At 45.7% G+C, this 24,536-nt stretch overlaps 1 protein-coding gene across 5 annotated transcripts in view; it reads left to right on the forward strand.

Annotated features, from left to right (window-relative positions):
* Positions 1 to 24,536, forward strand: part of ADAMTSL3 (ADAMTS like 3) — a 398,206-nt gene that overhangs the window by 342,176 nt on the left and 31,494 nt on the right. For all 5 annotated transcript variants that reach the window (XM_075558058.1, XM_075558055.1, XM_075558056.1 and 2 more), the window contains exons 22-23: positions 3,663 to 3,790; positions 5,479 to 5,607. In XM_075558058.1, coding sequence (XP_075414173.1) covers positions 3,663 to 3,790; positions 5,479 to 5,607 — 257 coding nt within the window. The remainder of the gene's footprint in view (positions 1 to 3,662; positions 3,791 to 5,478; positions 5,608 to 24,536) is intronic.

Consider the following 24,536-nt stretch of genomic DNA (forward strand, 5'->3'; position numbering starts at 1 on the left):
CCATCTGTCTTGGAGTAAATACAGCCCGATTGCTCCTTGGAAGCAAGGATGGTGGGACTCCCTCGCATACTTCTGACATGTTATCAGGAGGCCCTAAGGAAGGAGATAGGCGTGATCAGTAAAAGGGAGGAATAACCAAATGGATTGACATAGAAGCTGCAGTAGAGACTCAAACATGGTAAAGATGTGAGGACGCAGGACCCGCCTGCGTTTCCTTGTGTTTTTCCCTGAGTCTGGACTGAATTGGTGACATCTCACAAAACCATTGTATCGGATTCTCCTTTGGGCTTTGAGCTAACAGTTTGCTGGTGGGATCATTGGGAAGCAGAATCACACAGCTAACTCACAGTCAAGAGGGGCCACAGCCTCTGACCACCATCAGTGATGTTTCAATAGCACAGGAACAGTAGCCTGAGTAGAAAAATTTCCAACGGAAGTAAAATTCCATGCCATGCAAACAGTTTATGTCATAAAATCTTCAATTGTGGTCAAAATCATCCACTAGTTTTGAGACACATAGAGAACAAGATTAACTCCTGCGTTGTTTTCTTGTGATTCCTATCTATGCCAGTACAAACATCACATTCATTAATTTTACATAAAATAACAAAAGACGAATACATACCAATTCAATTTTTGGTATTCTCTGTCGTCTCCAAATCTTGCTATTTGTACACAAAGGATGCTATTTTGCTGCATTGCTTTATTTTTATTTGCATTTAAGAGCTTTAGCTGCACCTCATCTGCTACTAGGGATGCTGAACAAAACAGCAGGTGTGAAATTGTTCTACAGATCATAAGGTGCTTTAAAAATTAAAGCTTTATTTTTTAAAATCATTTTATTTGGGACTCATATAACTCATCACAATCCATACATACATCACTTGTATCAAATACATTTATACATCCGTCACCCTCATCATTTTCAAAACATTTGCTCTCCACTTAAGCCCTTGGTATCAGCTCCTCATTTCCCCCCTCCCTCCATACTCTCCCCTCCCTCATGAACCCGTGATCATTTATAAATTATTATTATTTTGACAAAAGTCACATTAAAAAATAAAGCTTTCATGTCAGACAGTGAAATCTTTTTTTAATGTGATTTTTGTGTATTGAAACATCAGAGAAAAGCTAGGTAAATTTGATTCTTTTACAGCGCGTTATTATTTCTTTGAAAAGAAAGGTAGAACACATCTAACTTTTGGATTATTTTATCATGGATCTGTGAACACAGTAGTGCAATGAAGCTTGAGAAGTGGAAGGCCAAACAAGGACCTCTGCTCAGGTTATCAGATACTGGAAGCCGGTGTCTGCACATGAGGATCCCAGCGATGGTAGAACGTTACACTCTTCATAGAAGCACACTGTTAGGGTTTTCTCCGGTGAAGCTGTTAGGTAGATTCAAACCACCAACCTTTCCGTTAACAGCCCAGTGTCACCAGCCCTGTTTCCAAAACCAAATCAAACTTGATGGCACGGAGTCACTCGGGCCCATGGTGACCTGATGGGACCGTACAGCCCTGCCTCCATGGGGTTCCCCAGTCTGTAAAGCTTTGCCGAAGCAGACTGCTGCATGTCTCTCCCACAGAGCTACTGGTTTGTGCATTTAATTATACAATGGGCTTAATAAATTGAGGACTAAAACATTATTACTATTACTACTACAAAATTTCTAAATTAAATAAATATGAGAGAAATAAAACATTTCCACTTTCCTGGTATATGTGTGTGTTTGTGCGTGTGTGTGTATGTATGTATGTGTGTGTTTGTTTTTATGGTGTATATGGGGTGTGTGTGCGTGCACAGTGATTTTTAACCAACTCTTCTTTTTCAGGAGAGATTTGAGAGTGCATTATGTCTCCCTAGGCTTGCTGTCCTCCTGTTGCTCTCTGTGCTGGGGCACTTCAGCTGTTCTGCACTTTGCCAGTGTTTGTGTAACAAACTGGTTGCTGTTGAGTCAGTTCCAACTCATAGCAACCCCATGACTGTCAAAGTAGACCTATGCTCCATAGGATTTTAGTGGCTGATTTCTCCAGAGCATATCACCAGACCTTTCTGCCCCTGGGGGAGACTTGAATCTCCAACCTTTTGTTTATCAGTTGAGCACATTATGTGCCCTACGCAGGAACGCCGCACTTTGGTTTACTTCCTGCATATGTTAGGAGGGGGCTGGCATCCTCCTAGTTCATTTACTCTGTGCCATTGTTTTAGTCTAGTGTAATCATTCATACACTCACTCATTAAAGCTCTTTGAAAACTTACTATGCAGCAGTCACTGTGCTAAATACTAAGACCACGGTGCTGTAAGACTTGGTTCCTGTCCTCCAAAAGACCACCATCCTGTAAGAAGAAAGAAAATATTGCAACAATAAGTACATGAACCTGAATGGAGAGAGACCAGCGGAAGGTAGCAGATTGTTCTGAGGGCTCTCGGGAGAGCTCTGGGGGAAATTACACTTGATCCAGGACTCGTGGTTGACCTGGAGTTTGTCAGGAAGCAGGAGGGCATCCTAAATAACGTGAACAACAGATGCAAAGGCTTGGGGCGATGAGAGATCGTGGAATGCTCATTCTGGCGGGAACACTGGGTGAGCCATGCGAAGCCAGAGGAAATGAAGAAGTGGCTCAGCTCAGGAAGCAGCAGACAGTGTGTGGAGTCAGCACGGCCCGTGTACTCAGACCTATAATGTGGGACTTGGCAGGGAAAATTTGTATCCCGACCACTGAGCCAGTGACCTAGAAGCAGCTTCATCTTATGGCGAAATTAAGATAACACTGGTCTTAAAAACACAAAAGAGCACTTTTTCTACTTCTTTGAATAATTATTTCATCTGTTGGGAAACAACTCCCAGGTCAGAATCTGGATGTGGTATTTATATACGTGTGTGTGTGTGTGTGATTATCAATCATCGGAAAACCATATGGAACTCATGCAGTTTAGCCTCAATTCATCCTTTACTAGTCGGATCAGAAATCTTAGTCTGTTCAAAATATGAACAGTCACCTAGGCGTTGTTGCCTCGGTGACTTGCTCAGACAGTGTTAATGCGAGGCAGGAGTTTGCCACAAGGCAGCCGCAGTCGAAGCTCACTCACTTCCAATGAGGAAACCCTAACTGAAAAATCCACACCTGCCATGTGCTAGGAAGGAGCTCCGCCGGAAACGAGGGTTTCACATCCAGCAAACGTGGAGACTTCTTTGTTCCCATTAAAAAAAAGTGGGGATAGCGGAGCCCTGAGTCCACCCAGGAAAGTCTCTTCACATGGAAAGCTCCATCCATTGCTCACCTTCCTTTGAGTGGATGGCAAGGGAGGGTCCCTGAGAGACCCGGCTATTAAAGGTTGGTGTTCACCCAGAGGTTTCTCGGAAGATAGGGCTGGCGATCTGCATCTGAAAAACAATCAACCATCGCAAACCCCACGGAGCGCATGTCTACAACTCTGCTCGGCCACACGGAGGGTCCCTGTGGTTGGATTGACTCCGTGGCAATTGGAATGGCTAGAGAAAAGACCTATCCACCCTGCCCGTCCATACAGCGATCTGCTGCTCACAGAGGATGCCTGACAAGAGCAGGTCTAGACTTGCTCCATCTTCTCTTACCCTTATGGCCCCAAAGCAGTGGAATGTGTCGCATGAATGCTCTTGTTTCTCTGTGTCCTGCAGAATCATTCTGGCGGGGCCGGGGAGAATGCAGATAAGGGCCCCAACGAGGAAAGAGCAAGGCATCTACGGGTGCTCCGTGGAGAATCCTCTCGGGTCAGATGTGGAGAGCTCCTCCGTGCTCTATGCAGGTAACGGGTTGGTCGTTTGTTTTTGCTTTTTGTTGGGTTGGGTGGTGGGTTTCACCATAGAATCTCGAGAGGCGGTTCTTGCTCTTGAGCGTGCCTCCCAGCCATCTGGAGACCTTGTTTACAACACCCATCAAGGGGCGCAGCCCTGGAGTTTGCCACGCAGTAGGTTTGGGGCACACTGCAAGGCTTAGCACTGTGAACATAGTCTCTCCGTCCACGGTCCAGGGACCATGCTCTGAAAAATGGCTGCTCTAGAGCTTGCTTTTTAAGAAGTAAGAATTCATGTGATGTGATTTAGTAAACAATGGCAAGACTATGGACATTACACGTTTGTAGTTCTGCCAGCCAAGGCAAACAATGATTGTCCTTTAGAAGTTGGCAGAGCACCACAGTGCCGCACTCTGCTGCTAGGTGAAACTTGACCGTTTGAACTCCTCCACCATCTCCTTGGGAGAAAGGCCCGCTTCGATGACAATGACAGGCCAGAAATTCCAGTCTGTCATGTGCGGTTGCTGTGAGTCAGAATTGACTCGGTATCAGCCAACAGTACAATACAATGCCAATATACACTTCCCTGAGACATACCTGCCAGTCGTTAGAAACCCTGGAATGTGTCATTTCAAATTAATATGTGGCTTCCCAAGGGGCTGCTGCTGTGCGGTGCCATTGAGTCAGTACTGACACAGCGACCTTAGCATGACACAACGAAACACCACCCAGTCCTGAGCCATCCTTGCAGTTGTTCCCAGTGCTGCTGCCACGGTGTCTGTCAATCCCTCTCCTTGAGGGCTTTCCTCTTTTTCGCTGCCCCCCCCCCCCACTTTATAAGACACATGTCCTTCTCTAGGGACTGGTCCCTTCTGACAGCATGTGCAAAGGATGTAAGATGATGTGTGGATATCCTTGCCTCTAAGGGGCACTCTGGCCACACATCTTCCCAGACAGATTGGTTTGTCTTCTTAGACGTCTGTGGTGCTTCCAATATCCCTCTCCAGCACCACAGTTCAAAGACACCAATTCTTCGTTGACCTTCTTTATTCAGTGTTCAACTTTCACAAGCGGATGAGCCAACTGAAAGGACCATGACTTAGGTCGGGTGCACCTGAGTCCTCAAGGGGGTGGGTCTGCTTGAATTTTTATAGAGGAGTATTTTCAGGTACTAAACCTTGGTACATATTGACCCTGCTTGATTGTGCCCAAGGCTGCACTGCAGAAGCATGATTTCTGCCCTTCCATGCCTTCCTAAACTTCTGCATTCATTCTTTTTCAAATTATTGAAGATAAATTTATCATTATCATTTACATATGTTTTTGTAATGGACCTTTGTGGGCTGTCTTTTATTTCACCCATCCATCCACTCAGCCATCCATCTACTGAACACCTCTAGGCTGTGTGTGTGTGTGTGTGTGTGTATATATATATATATATATATATATATATATATATATATATATATATATATATATATATATATTTATATATATGGCCCTGTGTTGGGTCCAGTATGGAAGGCAGAGAGAACCAGGCCTCTGCCCCTGCTCACAGAGAACTCAGGAAAGTTTACCAAGTGCAACTAGTTAAGCACATCATGGCAGGCTTGTGACCACCCCGTGCCAACCAAATGTAGCATGGCTCGCCAGAGGAAAGAGCTGCACCTAACACACTTTCCTGCTCTCTCTGACTGAAGAGCCACCTGCCATCCTGTCTGTTGAAAGAAACGTCACCAGCCCAGAGCGCACCCATCTGGTAGCTGTGGTTGGAGGCATCATAGAGGCAGCCCTGCGAGCAAACGTGACCATCCAGTGTCCTGTAAAGGGTAAGTGTGGCCGCTGCCAGGGGGAGGACATGCGGCCAGCCTGCTGCTTCCAGAAGGGCCGGCTGGCAGCTTTGTGTTCTGGACTTCAGCCTCTGGGCTTGGAAGTCTGAGTTTTCAGCACACCAACAGCAGGTCTGTCTCTCAAGGGTGAGCTCATCCCCGTTCATGAGACTGATGCGTTAAACAGAATGCCAAGCGATTCGTTCGCAGTGGGGACCGCGGCTGCCAGGCACGTTGGAATGTTCACATGGGCGAGACCAGCACGCTCTGTCCCTGTGGGCAGGTTGACACAAGAGGCCAAATTTTAATCAGAATCTAGTGAATACGGAGTCTGGGCGATGCCATCTGTTGGGACTCAGTAGGTTTGTTCTTCAGCTAGGCCAAACCAGGTCAAGGAAGCGGGGATCTCAAAATCCACAGGCCTAGCCTCGGTCCCCACCTCCGCCCCGTGGTCCGTGGTCTGCTTGAGGGCGGCATTGACCAGCCTGTGCCTCGGGGGCTCCTTTTGTCAAGGTTACAACTGCGGAGGAACCTCCCTCCCAACTCACACATTCTTCCCTTAATAGAAGCGGCTCTTTCAGCCTGGCCTGGCTTTGACTTGGGTCTTTGGGGGCTGCATTTTCAAGCCACTGATTTTAAAACTCAACCTGGGACCCATGATGGGTGTCGGCCCACAACTCTCAGAACTCTAGGTGAATAGTGTATGTTGCACGCCTGTCCATTTGGTGGGGGGCAGGAAAGCTATGTGGATACCTTTCATCAATTTCTCAAAGATATGTAGCTGCTTCCAATCTCAGAGATACCATTTGGGCAGCTAAGGAGCCCTGGCAGCCCAGTGGGGGTAAGCACTGGACTGCTAACTACCAGGTCAGAGGTTCAAATCCACCAGCTGTTCTGTGAGAGAAAGATGAGGCTGTCTGCTCCCGTGCACATTGACAGTCTCAGAAAAGCCAAAGAGCACGGAGAAGCTGCCCTATAGGACCACTGTGAATGGGAATCAACTTGATGGCAGGGTGTTTGGGATTTAGGTGGTTGAATAGCACAAATGGTTAAGCACTTGACCACTAGCCAAAAGGGGGCCACTTGAACTCACGCAGATATTCCTTGGAAGATGACCTAGCCTTCTAAAAGGTCACGGCCCTGGGGCAGCGCTCCTCTGCACACACAGCCCTACTGGGAGTCAGAATGGACACTGTAGTGACTTGCCATATGCCCACCGTTCACCGTGCATCCATGGACATCTGTGCAACTGTATTCCCCTTGTTTCCCACTTCTAATGGGGACTCTTCAGCTGCAGCCAGGGCCTTTGCAGCCTGCTTCCTCTGAGCCCCCATATCCCGGGGTAGCTGCAGGAGCCACTGTGACTGCCCCTAGCAACACAGGGGAGGTGCGTGGAGACCCATCGGGCGGTACCATCTGGCCTTCAGACTCTCCCTCCCCTGGAACGGCCACATCCCTCCCTTGTTTTCAAAGCTGCACTGTTGGCTCCACAAACAGTGGAAATTTGCTAACCCCCAAGGTATTATTTTTCATCCCTTGGAATCCCCTGTGGTGTTTGGCCTACCCAACCTTCTGAAAAATCTCTCCAGCCTCCCTACTGACTCCGCCCACAAATATGTGAGTGTGCTGGCAACCTGCCTCCCGTTACAGGGTGGACCGGCGTTCTTTGGCCACGGTGAGAAGAAAAGCAGAAAGGGACTTTGCAGACGGCCAGCCACGGATGTCTAGAGTTCCCACGACCCTACGCCTGCACAGGAGGCTGCTTACACACACACACACACACACACACACACACACCCTCAACTTTGTTTTTTAACTCGTACAATCGTTTCATGTTAGACTTTGAGGGAATGGATCATTGGAAGGACTTTGAAAACTGGAATTTGTGTAAGACTGAAACCTGTCAGAGATGGAAAACGCATGCATTTTCCATTCATAGAGCCACCGAGAAGGGGTAAGACTGCACCCTGCCACAGGCTGAAAACTTGCAAGTCGTGGAAAAGCCAGGCCGTCTGCCTGCGGACTTGCTCTGCCGGGGCTTGCTGTATGTTAGTTGCTGTCCCAGTCGGGGACCAGACTGAGTGGAAGTGCTCCGCTGAGCAAAGCCTACAGAAAAGATGGCTTACTGTGGGTTTTACGATCCCATCCAGGCCCGTCGGAAGGTGGGCCCTCTGACTCCGCTGTCAGACTCCAGTGGCTTGGCTGCCCTGCCTCCGTTGAGCTCCATGCTGGACACACTTAATCTCCCTCCTCCCACCCTCCTGTGCAAATTGTTCAATTTGGCCTTTCTTTGCCCGGAAGTCCCTCATCCCCCCACACCCCCTGGGGAACTCATCAGAAATCCTTTTCTTTTCAAAACAGATCCAGGGCTGGATGCACGGCATTCAATTTGAGTTGCGGCTCACGTTAAGTAACTCTGTTGAGACTATTTATGCAATCGATCAAGCCCTCAGGCACTAACTGAAAGATTGGTGGTTCTAAGCCACCTCAAGGTGCGTCTGAGAAAGACTGAGTGAATGACTTCTGAAGGCAGCAGATGGTGAAAGCCCCTACTGTCCGAAACAGGAACTATGTGATATTAAAGGGAGAAGGGACTCTGGTTATTCTCTCGTTCGACCCCTTGTTTCAGGCCTAGGGACTTTATAATGCTTACATAACTGAAGGCCACCTCAAGAAGCCACATATTTCCAGACTGCAAATTGAGATTGCTTCTGTAAATTGGTGACATACATGTTTTCATTTGCCCTAAAAATATTTTCTCAATAGTCATCATAAACTACTGTTTGTAGATCTCATAGCTCCTGGACCCTTGTTTCTCAAAGTGGGCGATGCCACCCCCTGCGCACTGGAATGATCCCGGGGGGCTGCCACCCCATTTACCTACCCTTGACCCTGGATTCTGAGCTATAGTACAAAAGTCTTCACTGAAAGGGGGGTGCTGAGTATTTTTTTCTGAAAAGGGGGCTGTAAGCTAATTAAGTTTGGGAACCTATGTTCTAGAGAGGCTTGCTTTTGTCTGATGTAGACAAATATATTTCAATCAACCCTGGTGGAGTGGCTCTCCACAACGGTGGTCTTTAATCACTGTTGGTCCTAATAACTTCATCAGATTGTGGAACCTGCACCTTGAGGAAGTCTAAACCTCTCTGTTGCAAGAGGTCATTGGAGTTCTGTTTCTAGAAGTTTTTTTTTTTCTTTCTGGAAAATAGAAATGATTTAACTATACCCCCTCTGCCACCTTCTGGTAAGAGAAGAGCACACATCTGAAGAAAATGGACAGTCAGTATTCATTGCTGTATTTTTTCCGTTGTGCTAATGCATAGGATGGACACCTGTGTCTCCTGCCGGTCATTTTCCATTGTGTGTCCTGTCTTATTTAACCAGTTCCTTGTGCTCATCAGAGACGCACTAGATCTGAATTCCTCCTCTCACACATTCTTGTTGCGTGGCAGCTTCCTGTCTCAGTCCAGCCGAAGTTGCATGGCCCCAGGTTGGGGAAGTGTGCCGCCAGGAAACGGAAGGCTCCAAAATAGGTAGCAGTAGCAAAGCCACCAATGGCTCCGTCCCAAGAGTAGGCATTCTCTTTGACACACCATGCACCAGACAACGGCTCTTTAGAGCAGAGTAAAAGGGTGTGTTCGTGTTAAAGATGCCTGGAGACGGAAACTGAACTACAGAATGAAACTGTCTTATACTGATATTTCTAGAACGTAGGTGTCTAGCCACTTCAGAAGGAAATGTTCTGTCCCTGTGGACTGTGCCTAGAGCCCCGTCAAAGCAGCAGGGACACCCGGAGCTCTCAAGGGGGACAGTGACAGGGACAGCGTGAGCCAAATAAATGGATCGACTGCTTACATTTTAGCAAAGGGAAGGCAGCTGTGTGTATGACTGAGGGGCTTTCCTAGGACTGCAAAGATTTTTTTTTCACACTTAAAAATACCTATTTTGAACACGTAATGAATCAAAAGCAGATGCTTTGATGGACCTTGGGATATAGGATGTTTATGAATGACTGACACTTCTGAGAGATAGAAGCCCTCGCAGCACAACAGTTAAACACTTGACTGCTAACCTAAAGGTTGATGGTTCAAATCCCACCCCTACTCCCCGTAGGAGGGGGAAATCTTCCAGTCTGCTTCTGTAAAGATCACAGCCAAGAAAACATGGTGGGGCATTTGGGCTCCATCACGTAGAGTCACTATGATTTGAAAGGGGCTTGAAAGTCCCAAATAACAATGCTCCTTAAGGTTGCTTAGAAGCAAGGATGGCAAGACATCATATCATGTACTTTGGACATGTTAACAGGAGGCACCAAGTCCCTGAAGAAGGACGTCATTCATGCTTAGTAAAGGAGAGGGTCAACCTCTTAACAAGATGGATTGGCCAGTGGCTTCCACAGCAGGTTCAAACAGGGCAGCAGGAGTGAAAACAGCCCAGAACCACAGTGTTTGCTATGTTGTGCATCAGGCCACTCGGAATCAGAACAGACTGGATGGCATCTAACAACAACTCCCGCCTCTGAAAGAGAGGGCCAGAGGATTGGACAGAAGATGAAGGAGGCTGTGATGCAGGCCCACTAGCTGGTCACCAGGGCCAGGAGATCCGGGCAGCCCATGGTGGCCCAGACTTCGCATTCCTGTCTCCGTCAGTCATTGGAAAGGGTTCGCTGAAGCGCGCGGTGAAGGCACCACTGGAGGCTGTCTGCCCCCCGCACTGCCAGCAGCTGGGCCACACGGGCTCCCTTGACGGGAGGCTGGATGGAGCAGCTCCACTCCAGCCACAGAGATCAAAGCAGACCAAACTGATGCTTGTATTAGGAGATACAGAAAGAGCATTTGCTAAACTGCAGTGCAAACTGGTGATAAGAACTCTGGGTGAACAAATAATAGGAGACATCATCCTAGATAAAAATCCCTATCAAAAACCTATAATAACAGTGAGGCTTTAGAAACATTCCCACTAAATGACAGGGAACCACAAGGATTTCCTATTTACTCGCGTGTCGTCTTAACTAATAGTCTCTATTTTACCTCTCTGGGTTCTAATAGCCATTGTAATGGATTCACAGAACTCTGACACAATTCTTGATTAAAGGATTTATTAAGGAAGTTAACAAGGTGCGATGCTAGTGAGAAATTCTCAGGGGTGAGATGTTTATCAAGGCATGTTACAAAGTTCTTCCAGGTCTGTTAATAAATGACCCAAGGGGCATGTGACTCCACTATAAGCCTCAACCAAGAGGCATTCGACTCAAGCTACAGGGGCCGGCAAGCCCACCTTCAATTAAGTGCCCAGAGGCGCCCCACTCCACAGGCCAACATCTTGCACCAAAGCACTCCGCTTTATTTACTCTGTGGGTTGGGACATCCACCATGCTCTTCCTAACTCTGACTCCTGGTCCGGCTACTGCTTCTCTGATGGGAGAGTGGTCTTTTGGATCCAGGAGGTTCACTGCATAGGAATCTTGGGTCCAGAGGACACATTCCCCTTCTGGCTCTTTCTGGGAATGAGATCCCTCCTCCTGCTTCGCAGAGGTCTCATTTTATACACAGCAGGATGATATTCTAGGTAATTCTGTTTGCTGTTTCTCAGAGGTGAATCCTATCTGTATCTTCCTTCACCTTCTTACCAGACCCAAGCCGGGAACGGTCCCTTGGTGAGAGTTAGAGACGTTGACTAGCATAGACATATTAATCAATTAACTGCCTCTGCTGACCACTCCTTGGTTCTTCTAGTCATTGTCCCTTTTATACTGAAGGACTCGCTTCCTCCCTTCAAATCTTTTTCTTTTTTTCACATCCATGAGAGTTTGTAAGCCAACCACTTTATGCCTTTATCTTCTCCCATTTTAGATATCCAATTTCTAAATTGTCCCTAACAACCTAGTGCTGAGGAGACAAAAAGGTTTCTTGATGTGATGGGTCTCATTACTGGTTGGACCTTTGTCCATCTGCATATTCATAAGCAAAATTCCATCTACATGAGGCTACTCGTCAAAACTTCATCAATGTGCACCAGCTCCCAGAGTCGAGCAACTTTCTCTTCATTATTTGGGTTCTGGTCATCTCAGCCTTAGCCATCCATGCTAGGTCAATTGGTACCAGTTTCAATCTTTGCATCCACACTAGAATCTTGGAAGAGTTGGACATTTGGAACTTCTTCAGTCTCCAACAACTTGGGACTAGGTTGGTATTTATTCTTATAAATAAATGACTATCACAACTTCTCCTTAACACTCTTCTGGGGGGGGTCTAGTCAATGCAATATGATAAACAATATTTTTTAAAGCACTGGCATTCCATGATGCTCACCTTCATGACACAATCACTGATGACAAAGTAGGTGCATAAGTAAATGTGGTGAAGAAAACTAATGGAGCCTGGCTATCAAGAGATAGCGTTTGGGGGTCTTAAAGGCTTGAAGGTAAACAAGCAGCCATCTAGCTTAAAAGCAACAAAGCCCACATGGAAGAAGCACACCAGCCTGTGTGATCACCAGGTGTTGATGGGATCAGGTATCAGGCATCAAAGAACAAAAAATCATATCATTGTGAATGAGGGGAAGTGCAGAGTGGAGACCCAAAGCCCATATGGAGACTCAAAGCCCATCTGTAGGCAACTGGACATCCCCTTACGGAAGGGTGTCAGGGAGGAGACGAACCAGTCAGGGTGCAGGGTAGCAATGATGAAACATACAACTTTCCTCTAGTTCTTTAATGCTTCCTCCCCCCTCCCCCAACCAGTCAGGGTGCAGGGTAGCAATGATGAAACATACAACTTTCCTCTAGTTCTTTAATGCTTCCTCCCCCCTCCCCCAACTATCATGATCCCAATTCTACCTTACAAATCTGGCTAGACCAGAGGATGTACATTGGTACAGATAGGAACTGGAAACACAGGGAATCCAGGAAAGGTGAATCCCTCAGGACCAGTGGTGAGAGTGGCAATACCAGGAGGGTGGAGAGAAGGTGGGGGTAGAAAGGGGGAGCTGATTGCAAGAATCTACATATAACTCCCTCCCTAGAGGACAGACAACAGGAAAGTGGGTGGAAGGGAAAATGTTTCACAGTGTACGACATGACAAAATAATAATTTATAAAATTATCAAGGGTTTGTGAGGGGATGTGGGGAAGGAGGGGAAAAATGAGGAGCTGATACCAAGGACTCAAGGAGAAAGCAAATGTTTTGAGAATGATGATGGCAACAAATGTAAAAATGTGCTTGAAATGAGCTCCCAATAGAATGATTTAAAAGAAAATTTTAAAGCAATTATAGAATTAGAATGATTTCTTATTTAATTACTATATAATTTTCTACTCTGAAGATCCAAGAGTATAGAGAGGCAAACTTTCAGATTTCTATCCAACCCAAACTCATGAGTTGATTCTAATGCATGGCAACTCTATAGCGGGTTTCCAAGACTGTAACTGTTTATGGGAATAGAAAGTCACATTTTTATCCTGAGGAGTGGGCTGGTGGATTCGAGCTGCTGACCTTGTGGTTAGTAGCCCAGGGAGTAATCCACTATGCCACCAGGACGCCTAGAGAAAGAGATTCCTTTTTACTGCTGATCAGAGTTTATATTGGAAGAAACACATTAGAGAAAAATCTTGCAATATCTGGTCAAGTCAAATCACTCAAAACCAGAAATTGAACTTGGGCATATAGGCCTTATATACAGAGAGATGGTTAAAAAAATGAGCCTTGCAGCTTTATTTGTAATAGAATAGAAAAAGAAAAATGATGAGTAAGAAATAGATGCAGAGGTAAAAACAAAAGGAGAGGATGGGAAAGTAAGTGAGGTAGAAATGTCAACCAATGGGAACAAGGACATATGACAATATATTCTATACAGACATAACAATGACCTAGAGTTACAGATACAAGTGTGGATACATCTTGAAAAGATAACCTGTCGACAAGAATGCCAAGAAAATTCAGTGAGGAAAGACTAGTCATTATGACCTCAAGTACTGGGACAATTGGACAGCCACAGACAGAAGAATGCAATTGGACCTCCACCTCACCACGTACATGCAAATCAATCCGAAATGCTCTGAAGACCTAAACGTCAGAGCTAACTCCACGACATTGGTAAAGGAAAACAGGTATAAATCCTCATGACCTTGGACCGGGCAATGGTATTCTTAGGTACCAGCAACAACAAAAATGCATACATTAGACTTTATAGAATATAAAAAGATGTATGTTTAAAATGACACTATAAAGAACATTAGAAGGCAGCTAACTGTTGACTTACCCGCATATTTGAAAGCTGGTCTGTAAGACAAAGCAATAGGAGAGATTTTTTTTGAAATTTTAATAAGAGACTAATATATAGAATATGTAAAGAACTCTTGCAACTCAGCATTCAAAGGCAAATCGCCCAGCTAAAACTGGGCAAATGATCTGAATAGCAGCTTCCCTATAGAAGGTACACAAATAACCTCATCACGCACACCAAGATGCTCAGTATCATTAGTCATTGGGGACCACGGGACACTGAGTGCCCAAGAATCTCTATCCAATTTGGGAAGATTGGGAAAGGAACCCAGACAGAAAATATCTCTCAGATACATAGATTTAATATCTCTTACAAAGGAGTTATCCAGAGCAGGAATACCAGCCCATAAAAGTCCTTTTACCTACCTTATCACTTTCCAAATATAGTTGTCATGAAAAGAACAGAGAGAAATAGTGTAAGAATGTACAAATCAGATGAAACCAGAATTTGATTTAAAAAACAAACAAACATTTGAATGTCATATTCAAAGAGTATTGCCACTAAGGACCCAGTTAATGTATGCTTGAGTTTACGAAGCGTGTTCAGACGTGTCTCTGTGACTAGAGGATGTCTGCAGACAAGTCCTCTCAGTCACACGCTTGTCTTCATCTCCTTCGGATGCCCGCCAAAAATGTCCCAATGAAAACAGGGGATTCCAAGATCTGCTGGGCCAGTCAACTTCAAGGCCAACAAGTCAGCTCAGAAGGTTCTAGTGAGTGCTTTTTATTATTCCAAAGGGATAATCATTACAGATTTCTCCCAAAGGACACAGTGTGTTCATGGAGGCTTAGTAGGAAGAAGTTTTCAGAAAATCCAAAACTTTATCCATGATAAATCACCCAAGGAAGTTTCACCAAGGATTTGTTTTCCGTCAGGACAATACACTTGCTTGTTCTTAGAAGGCAGCACGTCTTGTCCTAAGAGACTTTCTTTGGAAAACCTTGCCCCATCCATTTTACGACCCTGATCTTACCACGGCAGACTTCATTACTGTTCTCAGCACTGAAGGGACATTTGCAGGGACCACGATGGGATTCCCTCAAGGATGGAACAGCACATGGCGCACGCTGACGTGTGAAGAACTGAGCGAGCCAGAGAGGGAAACAGCGCCCCCTTGAGACGCGTGCAGACCTGGATGGGTGCTCTGTGAAGAAGCAATTGCTTTACATTTGGATGTTTTGTTTGATAAAGGTGTCTATGATTTTTAACTTACCCTCATTTTGAAAGCTGATTTTAAGGCAAACACCATAGGGAAGGGAGGTAAATGCAGAGGAAAATTTGAGGTGGTTTGAATAGCCTTAAATGGAAGCGATTCATGTCTGGATCACATCCAAATGCACTCTTCCTAGAAGTTAGGAGCTGAGTTACAGTCCAGTGCTTACCAGCCATGCTCGGCCTTCCACTTGCCTCCAGAAAGCCAGCAAGAGGAAACCAGGAGAGAGAGTTCCCTGGGAGAAGCAGGTAAGTTGGAGATCCCAGACACAGTGACTAAGTGCTGCACTGCAGAGCAGAAGGTCAGCGGCTAGAGCCCATCAGCTGCTCAGCAGGAAAGCCCTGGCCCCATGACGAGTCCTGGCTTGGGCCCCCAACTCCATGATAATGAGTAAGAGGCACCATCTAGTTGAAACAAGCCTCGAGTCTGGTTGTGGAGTGACATTCGTGATGAGTGTCCCTCTACTGCAAACAAACCTGCTTCAGGAGGGACACACAGTGAGGTGGGCTCATATTGGTGGGCTCATATTGGAATCCACTCCCTGCTTCTGAAGCTGGAGCCCTCTCCACTCCGGAAGGCATCTCCTAGCCAGTGTTTTCTTCTCCCATAAAAATTACCGTATTTCATTATGAAAAAAAGAAAAGAAAACATAGTGGAATTTGTAAAGGAAAGCAGTTATGAAAGCCCCATCACAAAAACAGCCATTATTACAAGTTTGTCATATTTCTGTAACCTTTTCTCTACATTTAAATCATAGAATTGTTTCAAGTTATTATAAAAATCAACATATCATTTAAATAACTACATGCATACATCAACATATCATTTAAATAACTGTATACATACATCAGTGCAGGACTGTAAATTCTTAAGCTATTCTATCGTTTGGGGGAACTTACACATATTTCTTAATAAGTACACATCTTAGCATAGAAAATAAATATCTGTATGCATGTAACTTACTCTTGTTTGGATTGTTTAAATTACTAGGTCAGAGAGCATTCAATATTTTTTCAACTCCAAATACATATTGCCAAATTACCTTATTAAAAAATTGTAACTTAACCAGTAGGTATAGATTGAAGCTTGCCATGTTTGCCACTTTTTGCTGTTCATTGATGAGAGGATAGATGCAAAGGAAGGTAAAAGTAATAGCCCCGCCCAACATATCTACCCAAGTCCCCGTGTGATACAGAAGGTGTTTAGCCGCTAACCTAAAGGATGAATGTATAAACCCACCACGGCTCAGCGTGGAAGAAAGGGCTGGCAACTGCTTCGGAGAGATGAGCTATTGAAAATCTATGGAGTGGTTCTGGTTTATATTTATTAATTCTCGGGGGATTTATTTTAAGACAAGCAGGGAAGCTTCAACATTACAAAATCGATCAACAAAATGGCCCACATTTAATTATCAAGCATTTTTAAGTCCCTTTGATTTAAAAAAACAAACCCTTCTTTTCAGAGAAATAAAGTTACCTACAACATTTGCATATAGTCTTCAGAAGACTTAAAAAGAAAACCTGAAGAAAAAAAAAGGAAACCTGAAGATTAGCTGCCTGCTTATGTTTTATAAACAGAACACTTGATGTTCCAATATGTTCTAAAGGAAAGGTCACTTCGTTTGCTCAGCCTATGCTTTTTAAGTATGTTCCCCTTCTATAGTATGTTAATCTCTTTGTCAACTCGTATGCAATGATTTCAACAGCTGAAAAGAAAATTATGTGTACTTTTAACCTCTTTATTCCTTAAAAAACACGACCCTTGTTTTCCTACCTTTATCTTCAGTTGAGAAATCCCCCCACCCTCCTACTCCTCCTCCTCTAATCCTACACTCAAACAGTCATCCCAAGGTGGCTGGGAATGCCATGTCTGGCTCCCCATCCCATCACCATTCCCTAAGCCCAGGCGAGCTTCTACGTGTGTAAAGATGACTTAGATCTCATGCCCACAGGTTCGCAGACAAGGAAGCTGTGAGATCATGTCATAAATGCCCAGTGTCGAAGGGTTTATAAAATAAAACAGACACACAAGGAGCTTAGGCAAGGCTACTAAAGGTTTAGATCAGGTTGACCAGAGAAACGGCCTTTCAACCACACCTCAGGACATAAAGAGGAAAGGCCTCCTAGGCAACAACAACAACAACAACAGAAGGCGCCTATGTGCATGAGCAGAGATGAGAGGCCTGGCTGGTTTGTAATTCCACAAGCTCATCTACGTGATCTAAATGGAAGATGTCAGCAGGCGTGGGAAGAGGTGGCTTTGAACGTCTAAACTAGGACCGGATTATGAAAGGCTTTTCATGTCATGCCAACAAGCTAGGGCTTTGTTTCATTGTCCCTGGGGAGAAGCAATGACAGCATTGAAGGGGACTGATGTGGATTGGCCGGTCTATTGTTTTTTGTGTTTTTTTTTTGTTTTATTTTTTAACAATTTATTGGGGCTCATACAATTCTTATCACAGTTCATACATATACATACATCAATTGTATAAAGCACATCTGTACAGTCTTTGCCCTAATCATTTTTTTCTCCTCTTTTCTTTTTTTACATTTTATTAGGGACTCATACAACTCTTATCACCATCCATACATATACATACATCAATTGTATAAAGCACATCCATACATTCCCTGCCCCAATCATTCTCAAGGCATTTGCTCTCCACTTAAGCCCCTTGCATCAGGTCCTCTTTTTTATTCCCCCTCCCTCCCCTTTCCCCCCTCCCTCATGTGCCCTTGGTAATTTATACATCGTTATTTTGTCATATCTTGCCCTATCCGGAGTCTCCCTTCCCCCCTTCTCTGTTGTCCCTCTCCCAGGGAAGAGGTCACATGTGGATCCTTGTAATCAGTTCCCCCTTTCCAACCCACTCACCCTCCACTCTCCCAGCATCGTCCCTCACACCCTTGGTCCTGAAGGTATCATCCACCCTGGATTCCCTGTACCTCCAGCCCTCATATGTACCAGTGTACAGCCTCTGTCCTATCCAGCCCTGCAAGGTAGAATTCGGATCATGGTAGTTGGGGGGAGGAAGCATCAAGGATCTGGGGGAAAGCTGTGTTCTTCATCGGTACTACCTCACACCCTAATTAACCCATCTCCTCTCCTAAACCCCTCTATGAGGGGATCTCCATTTGGCCAGTCTATTGTTTTAGAAAGAATATTCTGCCTACGATGGAACCCTGGTGGTGTAGTGGTTAAGTGTTAGGCTGCCGTCCACATGGTCAGCAGTTCAAAACCACCAGCAACTCCTCGGGAGAAAAACTTGGCTTTCTGCTCCCATAAATAGTTGTGGTCCCAAATACCCCCAAGGGGGGGGATTGCTATGAGTCAGCATTGATTCAATGGAAGTGAGAGTTGAGTTGTTCTACCTACCATAAAGATAAAAATTAGAGGGAGAAGGAAATGGCAAAATGTATAACCTGAATTCAATCAAATTGTATCAGTAATCGTTGAGCCGAAAATCTTCCATTTACTCAAGACATTAAAATTAGATGTATGTATATGTATGGATTGTGATAAGAGTCATATGAGCCCCTAATAAAATGTTTAAAAAAACAAAAACAAAAAAAACAATGAGCACAGGTAAAATAACCACTGTGAGGATGGCACAAGATGGGGCCGAGTTTCATTATATTGTGCATACAGTTGCTATGAGCCAACCCACACTCAAAGGCACCAAAAATAAAAAAATAGAAGAACTTGTGCTTCTAAGAAAAAAAAATTAGATGTCCATATCTCCAGGTTATCCAGAAGAGAGAGCAGGCAGATTTAGCACATTTTACAATGAATACATCATTGACTAATGAGCTTTGAGACAAGCGTTGATGGTCTAGAGTTGGGATGTTGGCTCATTGGTGTCTGAAAGAATAATGACAACTTGAACATCTAATGTATCAGCCTGAACAGCCTCTGAGAGCAGCGTTACTATTGTTATCTTTGCTGATGAGGAAACAGGCACAGATAGAAATGCAATGTCTCCTTCATTTTTATACCTAATGCATGTGTCCACTAGGATTGAAACCCACGTCTGTATGAGTTCAAAAGAACTGGACTGAGAAGTAGACTCTTGGCTTAAGACAATGAAGTGGGAACCAGGATGTTGAACCAGAGGGAGTCATGACAAGGCAGAAGTCTGAGGCAGGACTTCATTTGGCACTGTTGAGTTTTACCTAGTGTGTCAGAGGCTCAGGGGCTTCAGGCCAGGCCCATCCTCACCTGGAGAGCTACTCCCTGATCTAAGAACAGGATTCAGGTAGAAGGTATAGACAGCCATCTTGCCAGCCAGTAAGACACCAATGAGCGAATAGGCAAAGTTTGGCCCATGACCCCATTCAGGCCCCACGTTAATGGAGGCACCAGTGGGACTCATGTTTCCACATCTCTGCAGTATTGGGAAAGGAGCATGGTGAATTGTGTACTATTGATCAATGACTACCCACTCCTTACCCATGTTGTACCACCAACCTTGTAGTTAGGAGCCCAGTGGTTACCCCACAGGGCCACTAGAGGGCCTGTGAAATATTCAGAATAGGTAACTACGGAGAGAGAAAGCATCAAGATCTCCGTCTTCCTTCTTCACGGTCCCTGGCCCTAGGGGAGGGACTAAAACAGATTATTATAAACTTGATTATGGTGGATAACCATGGTATAATACAATACTTGATCAGGTGACCTCCTGCTTAACCCAACCTGAATTTGCTCGAGGCTCAATATTTCTTGATTGTTCCAGGACAGAAGTTCCTTCTCTGGCTTTAAAAAAAATGCACACATATTATTGAGAGCTATTACAGATATCGTATCATTCCATAGTTCAATCACATCAAGCAGTATTATACAATAGCTACCACAATCAGTTTCAAAACAGCTTCTTCCTTCTTGAACTCCTTCATATCAGCTCCTCTTTACCCCTCCTCCCTGACTATAGCTCTCAGGAAGGAACCCTTATCCTATTTGTCTCTATAGTTCATCTCTCCTGGGTTTCATATACTGTAAAACATGTAACAAAAATTTAAGAGGGCTCCCCACAAAGTACATTAGAGATAAGCCCCAATATGAAAGAGATAGAGAGAACATGGAAAACCAGATCAGGCCTGAAGCGTATCCGAGGGGAGGATCAAGTGACAAGTAACCATTCAAGTCAGGTTGATCATTTTGGGCTCCTATGGCCATCTCCCCAGTACTCTGATAACCAGTTTAGTCCCTCCCTCCCTCCATTATGGATAGAGGGAAATCACCAGTGGCTTATTTCATGTGTAGACCTCACAAGTGTATCCTGGGCTTCCACGTCATCCATAGCCTTCTGCAAACCACAGTCTCACAACTTTAGCTCTGATGCGATTCCCTCTTTCGACTTTGATTATATAATTTACAATCTCCTTCAGTTTGGTGATGTGCTGCTTCCATGTGGATTTAGTTGGCATCTCATTTAGATGGCTGCTTGTTTGGAAACAAGCCTTTAAAACCCCCGATGCTGATCTGTTTGATAGCTGGGCACTATCTGATTCCTTCATCACACTTTACTATTTCACCATATCTTACTGTGTTCCCTTCCTGGGACTGAGTATTGAGCGGCGCCATGATGTAAGAACGAATTGTTCTTACATTGGAGCTAAGATTTCATGTGAGCTGCAAATCCATTCCTGGATTATGCTTCTGTCTGCTTTTGGCTCTCCTTAGTGACCTCCTTGTTAATTTGTGGTCAGAGAAATTGTTTTGCTCCACTGAGCTCCAGCTGTCCCTTCCCTTCGGAACACGTTGGTTGCCTTACAGTTGCCCACATGTGTGCCACAGTGGAGCTCCAGTGAGCTCTCAGTGACTGACTTTTCCTAGGTGGACTGCCAGGCCTTTCTTCCAAGGTGCCTCTGGTTAACCTTTGGGTTAGCAGCCAGCATGGTAAGGGTTTGCACCACCTGGCGTCACAGCTGCATTTGTAGCAAGGTTGCATAGTAGACGGGACAGGATTTAGAGCTCCGCTGCTGATCCGAGAGAGTAGGGGTCACGAGAAGAGGGTGAGGGTGAGGGACCATAGGAAGCGGAGAGAGCAATGTGTTGATACCTTTGCCATGATGCCTGAATCAACCCCCCCCCCAATTGCTTAATCAGTTCATCCAACACTTAGCATTAATGGACATCTTGCTAGGGGCTAGAAACCTATCAAGCTGCTGAGCTCTGCTTCCTGTGTTATGTGGGACAGAGGAGCGACAAGTAAACCTGATGTGGAAGCCACAGGCAGAAAGACCAAGGCAGTGTGCTGTGAGCCCCTGAAAATTGCCAGAAGGTTCTATAACTTCCCGACCCTGAAACTGACGGGGGTCAGTGACAAGTAAACACACATCTAAGCCTTGGGAAGCCTGCCTTCATAACTGAGGTCACCCAGGTAGGTGTAGCTTATCCATACAAGGAATTTCAGAAAAGAAATCAGAGCTTGGACAAGTTGAAAAGGGTAGAAGGAGAGACCGAACCACACTCCGTCCATGCTGAGGGAACAAGCTGACTTCAACCTCTAGCAACTGCAGCCCCGTTGCACACGTGAACCTTCGCCCCCGGAGCTGAGGAGGCCGGAGGAAATCTAGACAGGATTCTGCAGACCACTCTGCTTTAAGGACTTCTAGAACATCAAATGTGTGCTCCCTTAGAACAGCCATACAGACAGGCCATCTCCCCCAAGACTTGCAGATTCAAAGTTCACTTTCCACAGTGCTGACGTGGTTGGGAAGGCAAATGTGGTAGGGTGGAGGGCAGGCAGGGAACATGTCCCGATTCTGGAGGGACTGTGAAGCCGGGTTGCAGTGAGTCTGTTCCTTGGGGTGTCTTTAAAATAGTCACTGCTTAAGAACAAACTTCCTTCGTCCTTGAAAGGCCCATGCAGTGTTCCACGCTATGAAATCCTGGGCCTGCTTGAAGCTATGATGGCTCTAAAATGCTAGTTCCTTATATAAACATGGAATGTGCATGACACTTACATGGTTTTGCCTATTTCTTTGTTTCCTCCAGCTTCCCACAAAATATCCTGCCCTTCCCCCCCCCCCCACCTGTCTCTCATCTATGGAAATGGTAGACTTAAACTAACATTAATTACCTCCAGGGAATAAGAACAAATGATGTTCCCTGTGTGAACGCTCAGAGGCAAACAGTACACAGTAGGCAAAGTTTGCATGGAGTTATTGAGAATAGATGAAGCCAACAAGGCAGGCTTCCCAGTGGCAGTGTCAGAAAATCCCTCAATGCTGCTGGAGGAATTGATGCTTCTCTGCTGCTAAGTGTTAATGGGCCCAGGGGAGCAGAACTAGCAAGGCATTTCCATCTTTTGAGATAACCGTGGGTCCTTATGCTCTGTTTTGGCAATGTGTGACCTGTTCGTTTGGGGTGCAAAGAGACTATTCATCAATCATGCCACATCCGGGTTGAGAGGGAGCAACCCTTGTGGTGTAGTGATTACACATTGGGCTGTGATCCTCAAGGTCAGAGGTTCAGAACCTCTGGTCATTCCAAGGGGGAAAGATGGGGCATTCCAGTCTCTCTGTCCTATAGGGTCGCTGTGAGTCGACCTCGACTGGATGGCCATGAGTGAAGGTAGACAGGTAAGAAGATAGTGCGGCGGAAGCAGCTGGAGGTCTCCATCCCCGCAGCAAACGCTGAGATAAGATCACATAATGCCACGCCCAGAACACAAGCCCAGTGCATTTGCCATGGATAAAATTCCCTTGAACAGTTACTGAATGCTTTCTCACCTCCAGTAATGTGGTATCGACGGATTGGCCTGAGCAGCTCTCCAACAGTTTTATCTAAGGACCTAGAAATAGCCTCAGTCCGCATCCAGCCCATCATCAGGGTCTTTCCCCAAAGGCTTCCACAGTACGTGACTTCTCATGTGGAGCAAGGCTGTCCGCACAGCCTCTGCTTGGTGTGGGCCATCCTGTCTCAGGAGCAACGTTGGCTTTACTTGTGACTGAGTAGTGCTATTTCATTTTTTTCTTCTTTGTATACATTGTCATTGTTTATGAGTGTGTTTTTTTTTATTTGGCAAAAATGTCTCTGAACCCTGCTTTATTCTACTCAGTTACCCTCAAAAGTCCTTGAGTCTTTGCCGTGGGTAAGACACTGTACTGGGTTCCAGAGGTGGATGTCAATTCTGACTCTCAGTAACCAGATAGGACGGGATAGAACTGCTCCTGCCAGGAAGTAGGAAGCCTCATCTTTCTCCTGGAGCTGCTAGTGGGTTCGAACTGCTGACCTGTGGTTAGCAGCTAAGGATGTAGACTGCTATGCCACCTGGCCCCCTTTTAAAATCTCAGTCCAGTAGGAGGATATTAACTCATTATTGCCTGAAATTTTGTGCTAATTCAGAGATCCTGAAAGTGTGTTCTTTTTCCACAGCCTCACCTTTCTCTCTCAGAGTAGCTGGTGGGTTTGAATTGCCCGCCTTGCAGTTAGCAGTCCAGTGATTGACCCACTGTATCACCATGCCCCCCTTATCTTAATTTCTATCCACTATAGTCAAGTCAGTTCCACCTCATAGTGACCCTATAAGACAGGATAGAGCTGCTCCACCGGATTCCAAAGCTGGAAATCTTTTTGGAAGAGAGCCCCTGGTTTCTACAATACAGAAATCACACCACGGTCCTTGCTCTGCGTGTCAGAACTTGTGAAGTGGGCTTGGCTGCCGGATGCACCCTAACATGGGAGTTGGCCCCCAGATGGAATTTCCTGAGGCTCAGCCACTCAGCTAGCTTGGCAGCAGAGGGAGCCCAGCCACTCTGGGCCATTCTGAGCTGAGCAATGCTGCAGGCGGGCATGGAGGCCGTGCGCTGCCTGAGTCGAGCTATGCCGCCTCCGCTCAGGGTCTCATTTTGATACATGATGCTAGAGCACCCCACCAAGGGCAGAAGTGCAGCCAAATATGTCTCATGAGGCCTTTAGGACAGGTCAACGCCTGTGCTAAGCAATGGCACCAAAGGCAAATCCTCCCCTAGTTCCAGAACACTTCCAACTCAACAAACCCCTGTGCAATGCCTGCTGTGTGCCACGCTGTGGCCACCAAGAGCCCCCAGAAAGACACGAAGCGACCACTGTGGATCATGCCATAGTGCAGTGAGTGTGAGCGTGTCAGTGGAATTAAGAGGAGCCAGGCAGCTCGAAGGGGCGTAAAGGCTTTGCAGGAGTCTTGCAAGGAGCATGCAGGGACTTCCAGACAGAGTAAGGAATGTGGGAAGAGAGAGGAAATGCAGAGGCAAGACAGGGAACCAACGGCAAGGAGAGATTGTGAGGTGTGTGGTGGGAAGGTCAAGGGGGGAAGCCAAGGAGACCCAAGAATCAGAGAAGGAAATAGGCCACAGGTTCAACTGTGTCCATCAACTACTACCTCCACTGCCATGAGACTCGAGGAAATGGATGGTGCCCAGATAACCACTGCTGAATGTTGGACCCAAGA

This window comes from Tenrec ecaudatus, chromosome 9, assembly GCF_050624435.1.
Source record: "Tenrec ecaudatus isolate mTenEca1 chromosome 9, mTenEca1.hap1, whole genome shotgun sequence".
Taxonomy (NCBI): domain Eukaryota; kingdom Metazoa; phylum Chordata; class Mammalia; order Afrosoricida; family Tenrecidae; genus Tenrec; species Tenrec ecaudatus.